The 12,341-nt window shown below is 40.5% G+C and overlaps 1 protein-coding gene across 1 annotated transcript in view; it reads right to left on the bottom strand.

Moving 5' to 3' along the window:
- Positions 1-12,341, bottom strand: part of LOC120857969 — a 119,240-nt gene that overhangs the window by 15,544 nt on the left and 91,355 nt on the right. Inside the window, exons 22-24 of the mRNA XM_040233890.1 lie at positions 9,255-9,563; positions 8,848-9,156; positions 8,606-8,715 (exon numbers count right to left, since the gene is read on the bottom strand). Of these exons, the coding sequence (XP_040089824.1) occupies positions 8,606-8,715; positions 8,848-9,156; positions 9,255-9,563 (728 nt within the window). The remainder of the gene's footprint in view (positions 1-8,605; positions 8,716-8,847; positions 9,157-9,254; positions 9,564-12,341) is intronic.

Here is a 12,341-nt window from a genome sequence, read left to right on the forward strand (position 1 = left end):
GTAAAAGTTAATAACTGAATTAAGAACTCATGTATCAGCACATTAGATCAACATAAAGTAGAAATAGTAAAATGCAAGATCAGAGGATAAATATTCCTCTATTTAGAAATGCTGGTCATATGGTAAGTGCCTGTTTAATAATACTGTATAACAAAATTTCCCCCAAACTTAGCAGTTGAAGGAATTTTTTTTTTTTTTTACTCACGATTTCCTGGGTCAGTAATTTGGGAAAGATTCAACTTGGCAATTCTATCTTTGGGGTTTCTCGTGTGGTTACACTTAGATGTCATCTGGAGCTGACATCTCTAAAGCTTTGACTGAACTGTGGTTATGTAAGGAAATTCCCTGAAATATTTTGTTGTTGTTGTTGTTGGGAGGGAGAGATAAAGGAACATCATGTCTGCAACTTAATACCAAAAGATTTTACATACTCAGGGGAAAATGGGGCAAGAGAGGGACAAAGAAGGAGAGAGAGGGAAAGCTAGAGTGAGAGAGAAAGAGAGAGAAAACTAGAGTGAGAGACAGAGAGGAAAGTAAGAAAGAAGGATTAAAGGAAAATATTCACCTAACATTTGGGGAATCCAGGTAACATTCATAGAGAACTTATTCCTAGAAATCCTTCACTAAAGGAAACACGAATAACATCAATGACACACTAATACTAACTAATACTAATACTAACACTAATAACATACTCCCCAGGTCTGTAGGTGCCCAATAGGCTACTAGAGATCAATGGAGAAATAACTCCAGAAAGAATAAAGAGACGAAGCCAAAGAAAAAACAATACCCAGTAGTGGATGTGACTGGTGATGGAAGCAAGGTCTGATGCTGTAAATAACAATATTGCATAGGAACCTGAAATGTTAGGTCCATGAATAAGGCAAATTGGAAGTGGTCAAACAGGAGATGGCAAGAGTGAACGTCAACATTTTAGGAATCAGTGAACTAAAATGGACTGGAATGGGTGAATATAACTCTGATGATCATTATCTACTACTGTGGGCAAGAATCCCTCACAAGAAATGGAGGAGCCATCATAGGTAACAAAAAGAGTCTGAAATGCGGTACTTGGATGCAATCTCAAAAATGACAGAATGATCTCTGTTCATTCCAAGGCAAACCATTCAATATCACGGTAATCCCAGTCTATGCCCCAACCAGTAATGCTGAAGAAGCTGAAGTTGAATGGTTCTCTACAAGACCCTCTAGAATGAACACCCAAAAATGACGTCCTTTTCATTATAGGGGACTGGAATGCAAAAGTAGGAAGTCAAGAAGCACCTGGAGTAACAGGCAAATTAGCCCTTGGAGTACAGAATGAAGCAGGACAAAGGCTAGCACAGTTTTGCCAAGAGAACGCACTGGTCATAGCAAACACCCGCTTCCAACAACACAAGAGAAAACTCTACACATGGACATCACCAGATAGTCAATATTGAAATCAGATTTATTACATTCTTTGCAGCCAAAGATGGAGAAGCTCTATACAGACAACAAAAATAAGACCAGGAGCTGACTGTGGCTCAGATCATGAGCTCCTTATTGGCAATTCAGACACAGACTTAAATTGAAGAAAGTAGGCAAAACCACTAGACCATTTAAGTATGATCTAGATAAAATCCCTTTTGATTACATAGTGGAAGTGAGAAATAGATTTAAGGGACTAGATCTGATAGACAGAGTGCCTGATGAATTATGGGTGGAGGTTCGTGACATTGTACAGGAGGCAATGAGAAAGACGATTCCCAAGAAAAAGAAATGCCAAAAAGCAAAATGGCTGTCTCAGGAGGCCTTACAAATAGCTGTGAAAAGAAGAGAAGCAAAAGAAAAAGAAAAAGGAAACATATACCCATTTGAATGCAGAGTTCCAAAGAATAGCAAGGAGAGATAAGAAAGCCTTCCTCAGTGCAAAGAAACAGAGGAAAACAATAGAATGAGAAAGACTAGAGATCTCTTCAAGAAAATTAGAGATCCCAAGGGAACATTTCATGCAATGATTGGCTCAATAAAGGACAAAAATGGTAGGGACCTAACAGAAGCAGAAAATATTAAGAAGAGGTGGCACGAATACCCAGAAGAATGGTACAAAAAAGATCTTCATGACCAAGATAATTATGATGGTGTGATCACTCACCTAGAGCCAGACATCCTGGAATGTGAAGTCAAGTGGGTCTAAGAAGCATCACTATGAACAAGATAGTGGAGGTGATGGAATTCCAGTTGAATTCTTTCAAATCCTAAAAGATGATGCTGTGAAAGTGCTACACTCAATATGCCAGCAAATTTGGAAAACTCAGCAGTGCCCATAGGACAGGAAAAGGTCAGTTTTCATTCCAATCCCAAAGAAAGGCAATGCCAAAGAATGCTCATACTACTGCACAATTGCACTCATCTCAATGCTAGTAAAGTAATGCTCAAAATTCTCCAAGCCAGGCTTCAATGAAACATGAACCATGAACTTCCAGATGTTCGAGCTGCATTTAGAAAAGGCAGAGGAACCAGAGATCAAATTGCCAACATCCGCTGGGTCATCGAAAAAGCAAGAGAGTTCCAGAAACACATCTATTTCTGCTTTATTGACTATGCCAAAGCCTTTGACTGTGTGGATCACAACAAACTGTAGAAAATTCTTTAAGAGATGGGAATACCAGACCACCTGACCTGCCTCTTGAGAAATCTGTATGCAGGCCAGGAAGCAACAGTTAGAACTGGACATGGACAACAGACTGGTTCCAAATAGGAAAAGGAGTACATCAAGGCTGTATATTCACACCAAGCTTATTTAACTTCTATGCAGAGTACATCATGCAAAATGCTGGGCTGGGTGAAGCACAAGCTGGAATCAAGATTGCCATGAGAAATATTAATAACCTCAGATATGCAAATAACACCACCCTTATGGCAGAAAGCAAAGAAGAACAAAACAGCCTCTTGATGAAAGTGAAAGAGGAGAGTGAAAAAGTTGGCTTAAAGCTCAACATCTAGAAAACTAAGATCATGGAGTCTGGTCTCATCACTTCATGGCAAATAGACGGGGAAACACTGGAAACAGTGGCTGACTTTATTTTGGGGGCTCCAAAATCACTGCAGATGGTGACTGCAGCCATGAAATTAAAAGATTCTTACTCCTTGGAAGAAAAGTTATGACCAACTTAGACAGCATATTAAAAAGCAGAGACATTGCTTTGCCAACAAAAGTCTGTCTGGTCAAAGCTATGGTTTTTCCAGCCTATGTGGATGTGAAAGTTGGGCCAAGCTGAGCACTGAAAAATTGATGCTTTTGAACTGTAGTATTGGAGAAGACTCTTGAGAGTTCCTTGGACTGCAAGGAGATCCAACCAGTCAATCCTAAATGAAATCAGTCCTGAATATTCATTGGAAGGACTGATAATGAAGCTGAAACTTCCATACTTTGGCCACCTGATGCAAAGAACTGACTTATTGGGAAATTCTCTGATACTGGGAAAGATTGAAGGCAGGAGAAGAAGGGAACGACAGAGGATAAGGTAGTTGGAATCATCGACTCAATGTACAGGAGTTTGAGTAAACTCCGGGAGTTGGTGATGGACAGGGAGGCCTGGCATGCTGCAGTCCATGGGGTCACAAAAGGTCAAACATGACTGAGTGACTGAACTGAACTCAGACTTACTATGTGTTCTTAGTCACTCAGTCATGTCAAACTCTTTGTGCCCAAACAGACTGTAGCCCACCAGGCTCCTTTGTCCATGATGGTTCTCCAGGCAAGAATACTGAAGTGGGTTGCCATGGCCTTCTCGAGGGGATCTTCCCAACCTAGGGATCAAATCTAGGTCTCCCACATTGCAGGCAGATTCTTTACCATCTGAGTCACCAGAGAAAGTTCAAGACTTATTGAAGTTACAATAATTGAGAAAATGTGGAACAGGTGCAAGGATAGACAAATGATACAGTGGAACAGAATAGAGAGTCTAAAAGAAGTACTCAGACATATGTGCCCTTTCACTTATCACAAAGCTGACACTGCTGTGGGGAATAGTCTTTTCAGAAAAAAGATTCTGAGTCAACTGGATGCCCATATGAAAACATGACATTTGACCCTATCCTACACAGATATCAATCCTAGAAGCAATGTACAATTATATGCAAAGGAAAAATAACTACACTTCTGTGAGATATTCTCAGAGAACATCTTTGTGATTTTGGAGTAGACAAAGTTCTTTTCAGAAGAATATAAGGAGCTCTGTGGACTGGAACAACGGACTGGTTCAAAACTGAGAAAGGAGTACTTCAAGGCTGTATATTGTTACTCTGCTTATTTAACTTATATGCAGAGTACATCATGTGAAATGCCAGGTTGGATGAAGTACAACCTGGAATCAAGATTGCTGACAGAAATATCAATAATCTCAGATATGCAGATGATGCCACCCTTATGGCAGAAAGTGAAGAGGAATTAAAGGGCTTCTTGATGTAAGTGAAAGAGGTGACTGAAAATGTTGGCTTAAAACTCAACATTCAAAAAGCGAAGATCATGGCATTTCTTCCCATCACTTCATGCAAATATATGGGGAAACAGTGGTAACGGTGAAAGACGTTCTTTTCTTGGGCTCCAAAATCACTGCAGATGGTGACTGCAGCCATGAAATTAAAAGACTCTTGCTCCTTGTAAGAAAAGCTATGACCAACCTACATAGCATATTAAAAAGTAGAGACATTACTTTGCCAACAAAGGTCCAACAAAGCTTTGGTTTTTCCAGTAGTCATGTATGGATGTGAGAGTTGGACCATAAAGAAAGCTGAGTGCTGAAGAATTGATGCTTTTGAACTGTGGTGTTGGAGAAGACTCTTGAGAGTCCCTTGGACCGCAAGGAGATCAAACAGTCAATCCTAAAGGAAATCAATCCTGAATATTCATTGGAAAGACTGATACTGAAGCTGAAGCTCCAATTCTTTGGCCACATGATAAGAAGAACTGACCCATTGGTAAAGACTGATGCTGAGAAAGATTGAAGGCAGAAGGAGAAGGGGATGACAGAGGATGAGATGATTGGATGGTATCAGTGACTCAATAGATATGAGATTGAGCAAGCTCCAGGAGATGGTGAAGGACAGGAAAGCTTGGCATGCTGCAGTCCATGGGGTTGCAAAGAGTCAGACATGACTGAGCGATTGAACTGAACTGACTGACTGAAGGAGCACTACATGGACAGAAAAAAAGTTGATAAGTCAAATCTAAGATGAGTAACTTGGCTCATTGAAGTACAGCATATCATTAAGAAAATAAAAATATAAGACCAAGAATTAAACACATAAAAATCATAATAAATACTTTTGCCAAAAGTCATCATCATGATAATTTGCACCATTGCATTTGTAATAGTCAAGAACTGGAAATAAATTCAAATCTCTGCCATTACTTGAATGGATCATGTGATCATTCAAAGGAATACTATATAATAATAAAAATGAATAAAAATGTTGCCATAAACAACATCATGAGTGAATCTCAAACACAGTTTTGAGTCAAAGAAATTAGACTCAAAAGAAAACATACTGTATGGTTTTACATAAAGTTCACAAACTGAGAAAATATTCTATGGTAGTACAAGTCTTAGGTAAGCAGTCTTCCCTGGAGTGGAGGACGCGGCTATTGGGAGGCAATAGTGATTCTGTGGTGCTGTGAATGTTCTCTTTGTAGATCTAGGTTGGGGAATATGACCTAGGTATACATTTATTGTTTGTACTTTGTTCTCTATTATTATCCTTAAATAATAATGTTTCATTAAAAAAAATAGTATTCATCTAGGGATTTCTTTCCCTGACATAGCACTTCTTAGCATTTCTTAGCACTTTTTTCCCATGAAAAAATGAGTGAACAATGAGAATGTTATGGAGCAGGACCTTACAGAGCCTTCTCAGGACAGACCACCCTCATGTCCTCCACCTGCCTCTCTTTGTAGAAAAACCTAATTAAAGAATAAATTTAATCACAGAAATGAACAAAAATCAGAAACAAAGGAAAACAGTCAAATAGGAAAAAATAATAATAGTTTGAAAGTGAAAGTGACATCGCTCAGTCATGTCCGACTCTTGGCAACCCCATGGGCTGTAGCCTACCAGGCTCCTCTGTTCATGGGATTTTCCAGGCAAGAGTACTGGAGTGGGCTGTCATTTCCTTCTCCAGGGGATCTTCCTGACTCAGGGATGGAACCCAGGTCTCCTGCATTGCAGACACTTTACCATCTCAGCCACCAGAATTCCAGCTTGTGCTTGATCCAACCCTACGTTTAGCTTGACGTACTCTGTGTATAAGTTAAATAAGCAGGGTGACAATATACAGCCTTGACGTACTCCTTTCCCTATTTGGAATCCATCTGTTGTTCCACGTCCAGCTCTAACTGTTGCTTCCTGACCTGCATACAGATTTCTCAAGAGGCAGATAAAGTGGTCCGGTATTCCTATCTCTTGAAGAATTTTCTACCGTTTGTTGTGATCCATGCAGTCAAAGGCTTTAGCATTGTCAATAAAGCAGAAGTAGATGTTTTTCTGGAACTCTCTTGCTTTGATGATCCAGTGAATGTAGCAATTTGATCTCTGTTTCCTCTACCTTTTCTAAATCCAGCTTGAACATCTGAAATTTCATGGTCCATGTACTGCTGAAGCCTGGCTTGGAGAATTTTGAGCATTACTTTACTAGTGTGTGAGATGAGTACACTGTGCTTTAGTTTGAGTGTTCTTTGTCATTGCCTTTCTTTGGGATTGGAATGAAAACTGACATTTTCCAGTTCTGTGGCCACTGCTGAATTTTACAAATTTGCTGACATATTGAGTGAAGCACTTTCACAGCATCATCTTTTAGGATTTGAAAGAGCTCAACTGGAATCCATCACCTCTACTAGCTTTATTCGTAGTGATGCTTTTTAAGGCCCATTTGACTTCACATTCCAGGATGTCTGGCTCTAGGTGAATGAACACACCGTATTGGTTATCTGGGTCATGAAGATCTTTTTGTATAGTTCTTCTGTGTATTCTTGCCACCTCTTCTTAATATCTTCTGCTTCTGGTAGACCCATAACATTTCTGTCATTTGTCATGCCCATCTTTGAAAATTTTCCCTTGGTATCTCTAATTTTCTTGAAGAGATCTCTAGTCTTTCCCATTCTATTGTTTTCCTCTGTTTCTTTGCACTGATCACTGAGGAAGGCTTTCTTATCTCTCCTTGCTATTCTTTGGAACTCTGCATTCAGATGCTTATATCTTTCCTTTTCTCCTTTGCTTTTTGCTTCTCTTCTTTTCTCAGCTATTTGCAAGGCCTCCTGAGACAGCCATTTTGCTTTTTGGCATTTTTTTTCTCCTTGGGGATGGCTTTCTCACTGCCTCCTTTACAATGTCATGAACCTCCATCCATAGTTCATCAGGCACTCTATCAGATCTAGTCCCTTAAAGCTATTTCTCACTTCCACTGTATAATCATAAGGAATTTTATTTAGGTCATACCTGAATGGTCTAGTGTTTTTGCCTACCTTCTTCACTTTAAGTCTAAATTTGCCATTAAGGAGTTCATGATCTGAGCCACAGTCAGCTCCAGGTCTTGTTTTTGCTGACTATATAGAGCTTCTCCATCTTTGGATGCAACGAATATAATCAATATGATTTCAGTGTTGACCATCTGGTGATGTCCATGTGTAGAGTCTTCTCCTGTGTTGTTGGAAGAGGGTGTTTGCTATAACTAGTGCGTTCTCTTGGCAAAACTCTGTTAGCCTTTGTCCTGCTTCATTTTGCACTCCATTTTGTACTCCAAATTTCCCTGCTATTCCACGTGTCTCTTCACTTCCTACTTTTGCATTCCAGTCCCCTATAATGAAAAGGACATCTTTTTTGTTGTTGTTAGTTCTAGAGGGTCTCATAGGTGCTTCATAGAACCTTTCAACTTCAGATTTTTCAGTGTTACTGCTTGGGGCATAGACTTGGATTACTATGATATTAAATGGTTTGCCTTGGAAATGAACTGAGATCATTCTGTCATTTTTGAGATTGCATCCAAGAACTGTGTTTAGGACTCTTGTTGACCGTGATGGCTAGGCCATTTCTTCTAAGGGATTCTTGTCCACAGTAGTAGATATAATGGTCATCTGAGTTAAATTCACCCATTCCAGTCCATTTTAGTTCACTGATTCCTAGAATGTCGATTTTCACTCTTGCCATCTCCTGTTTGACCACTTCCAATTTGCCTTGATTCATGGACCTAACATTCCAGGTTCCTATGCAATATTGCTCTTTACAGCATCAGACCTTGCTTCCATCACCAGTCACATCCACTACTGTGTGTTGTTTCTGCTTTGGTTCCACCTCTTCATTCTTTCTGGAGTTATTTGTCCACTGATCTCCAGTAGCATATTGGGCACCTGCCGACCTGGGGAGTTCATCTTTCAGTCTCCTATCTTTTTGCCTTTTCATACTGTTCATGGGGCTTTCAAGGCAAGAATACTGAAGTGGTTTGTGATTCCCTTCTCTAGTGGACCACATTTTGTCAGACTTGACAAAACCTCCACCTGTGCACTCCTGAAATTCCCATTTAAAAACTCCTGGCCTTGATCCGCAAGTAAGAGCTGGTTCTTGGTACATTAGTCCTCTGTCTCCCCAGAACTGCTGCTTTCCTCAATAAAGCTATCTTTAATTTTACCCCACACTTTTCTCTCAGTATTCGATTCTTGAGTAATGAGTAGCTGAAACCTGAGTTCAGTAACAAGAATAAACATTTCACTACAGAATATCTTCCTTTTTAAGCCTGTTTTCCCTTCTCTCTGCTGTAGGGACATTTCACTCCAGGAGCATCCTAAGTATAGTAGCCCTTCCCTCTCTTACCTGAGCAGATCACAGAGGCCGTATTGCCATGGGAACAGTCAGGAACACCCAGGGCAGTCACAGGGCATTTCCACAGGAAGGACTCAGTTCCTGAGCAGTGAAATCGGGCTTTCCAGAGTTGATCACTTCCTTCTGCCCCATTTGGGGTGGAGATGGCGACTCCACAGCCGAGCTGACGACAGACAACATTGGCATTGGCCAGACTCCAGTGGGAAGCACAGAATGCTCTCCATCGTCCAGAAATGTTCATCTCCACCTGCCCCTCACAATTAGAGATGCCGTTTTTCATAAGCCGGATGTCTGTGTACACTAATAGAAAAAGACAGGATTTCAGCAAAGTCTTTTTTTTTTTTTTTTTTTAGCTGAACCGATTGTACGTGGATGTTAAGCCTTGCCATGCATCTCACCTGAACAGACAACCTGAACAGCTCCAGTGTGGTGACAAGTGCCCCCTGGACAGGGCACTCTGGGGCAGACCCGGAGCTCAGGCTCCTCCCCCTCACACCTGAACTCTTCAGCCCAGACCCGGCCATCAGACTCTCTGAAGGGCACCCGTCCCAGGACAGACACAGCCTTGCCACACCCCAGCTCTGCACAGATGACCTGAGCAGTGGGGAGTTTGAAGTTTCCATCAGATGCTGGGGTCCAGGCTTCTCCAGAATGCACTTCTACTCGCCCTGAGCAGGGTCCATCCCCTCCAGCCAGACGCACAAATCCTAAGAGAAACAAAGAACAAACCCAGTGAGTGTTCATGAAACTGGCTTGACAATTGGAAACAACACCTCACAGGCAATGCTGGGAAAGCTTTTCTTTCCAGCAGTGGAATAAGAGGGGATAAGAAGAGAGAATTTGACTGTCATTGTCAAATTGCATTTTCATTAGCAAGTTTCTGAAGAGATATCCGGAAGGACTGCAGAGTGAGTTTGGAATGGCTGAATCCCGAGAATATATATTGGTTAGGAATGTTAATTCTTATCTGGGGGCCTGGAAACTACAGTGCCCAAAGAAACTGCACAGTAGTAGTCATTCAAACGTGAGTGCAGAGCTGAAGTGAGAGTGAAAAATGTCCATGGAATTCAAGAGGTTAGAGGCGTAAGAGTCAGAAAAGTTTAGAAGGTCATCTTGAGATTTCTGGGGCTAGAATTCTGGCCAGTTTTCTCTCAGAGCCAATATTCAAGTCACTGAGGACAGGGAACCTCATGCAGGCTGGATCTGATACAGGCATTAGGTCACAATTAGGTAATTTAATTGTGAAAGAAATTGCTCACAGAAATGTTTGAAAATGATGAAAGCTCAGAGAGTCATAGGAGACAGAGGGAATGGTCCTAGCCATCTTTCTTAAAAACCTAGGATTTATGAACACAGCTGAGAGAAAGTGAAGTCTCAGTGGGATTATGCAAGACAACTGAGTTAGTTGATTATTTCATACTAGACATGAGATACTTAGCAAATGTAAAGGAGTGATAAGAATTTGATGTATTCTAACCCTATCTATATGCCAACTGCACATGCCTTTCTTATTTGGATTTCTGAGATAAGAAGCCAGCAAGCTATAAAAAAGTATAGTGAAAGAAAGAGAGCAGAGAGCAAACAAGCCATATATTTTTTAGTGATTTCTAAATTGCAAAAGACTCAATAGGGGTGAAACATAGGTTTGGAAACCAAATACCTGTTCAGCAAGATTTTAACACCTATTATCACCTGTGCTCCTCCCATTTTCCACCTAACAGTGCTACCCTTTCACATTTCCCCCAGTGCACAAAAGAATAAACAATCTTAAGAGCTACAAATAGATGGAAAGGAGACTCTTAAAGGGAAGAACTTCTGTAGGGAGTGAGGTGGGGTGGGTGGTAGGTTAAACGGGGAGTGGATGGAGTATGAGAGAGAGACCAAAGAAAAGACTCATGATCATGATTTCATCCTTCAGGGACCATATTTGGATGCAGAAAAGGTAATCCAATGGGAAACAATCCCTGCACATCATAAAGAACAATTTTTTTAATAATTTGCATGGTTTCTGGGTGTGCTCATGGTTATTTACGTACATGGTGGAATTTGTCCTGGTCAAAGGCTCTGATTGCATAACTATGTGAACTTTGAATTCTCAAAAAGAATGACATAACAGAATAAAAATCTACTATAGAGAGCAGGAGAGAACAGAAAAGACACAACAGAAATTAAAGAATTGAAGTATTAGCTTGACCACTGATATAAGAATGAATGAGGAGAGAGAGGATGATTTGTTTGCCTTTTATTATTTATCCATTTCCATCTCCCCAAAGAGGCCCACAGTTTATTGTGATCCACACAGTCAAAGGCTTTGGCATAGTCAATAAAGCAGAAGTAGATGTTTTTCTGGAACTCTCTTGCTTTTTCCATGATCCAGTGGATGTTGGCAATTTGATCTCTGGTTCCTCTGCCTTTTCGAAAACCAGCTTGAACATCTGGAAGTTCACAGTTCACGTATTGCTGAAGCCTGGCTTGGAGAATTTTGAGCATTACTTTACTAGCGTGTGAGATGAGTGCAATTGTGCGGTAGTTTGAGCATTCTTTGGCCTTGCCTTTCTTTGGAATTGGAATGAAAATTGACCTTTTCCAGTCCTGTGGCCACTGCTGAATTTAACAAATTAGCTGACATATTGAGTGCAGCACTTTCACAGCATCATCTTCCAGGATTTTAAATAGCTCAACTGGAATTCCATCACCTCCACTAGCTTTGTTCATAGTGATACTTTCTAAGGCCCACTTGACTTCACATTCCAGGATGTCTGGCTCTAGGTGAATGATCACACCATCATGATTATCTTGGTCATGAAGATCTTTTTTGTAGAGTCCTTCTGTGTATTCTTGCCACCTCTTCTTAATATCTTCTGCTTCTGTTAGGTCCCTACCATTTCTGTCCTTTATTGAGCCCATATTTGCATGAAATGTTCCCTTGGTATCTCTAATTTTCTTGAAGAGATCTCTAGTCTTTCCCATGCTGTTGTTTTACTCTATTTCTTTGCACTGATCGCTGAGGAAGGCTTTCTTATCTCTCTTTGCTATTCTTTGGAACTCTGCATTCAGATGCTTATATCGTTCCTTTTCTCCTTTGCTTTTTACTTCTCTTCTTTTCACAGCTATTTGTAAGACTTCCCCAAACAGTTATTTTGATGTTTTGCATTTCTTTTCCATGGGGATGGTCTTGATCCCTGTCTCCTGTACAATGTCACAAACCTCCATTCATAGTTCATCAGGCACTCTATCTATCAGATCTAGTCCCTTAAATCTATTTCTCACTTCCACTGTATAATCATAAGGAATTTGATTTAGGTCATACCTGAATAGTCTAGTTGTTTTCCCTATTTTCTTCACTTTAAGTCTGAATTTAGCAATAAGGAGCTCATGGTCTGAGCCACAGTCAGCTCCTGGTCTTGTTTTTGCTGACTGTATAGAGCTTCTCCATCTTTGGCTGCAAAGAATATACTCAGTCTGATTTCAATGTTGACCATCTG

Source organism: Oryx dammah, unplaced genomic scaffold, assembly GCF_014754425.2.
Source record: "Oryx dammah isolate SB20612 unplaced genomic scaffold, SCBI_Odam_1.1 HiC_scaffold_29, whole genome shotgun sequence".
Classification (NCBI taxonomy): Eukaryota; Metazoa; Chordata; class Mammalia; order Artiodactyla; family Bovidae; genus Oryx; species Oryx dammah.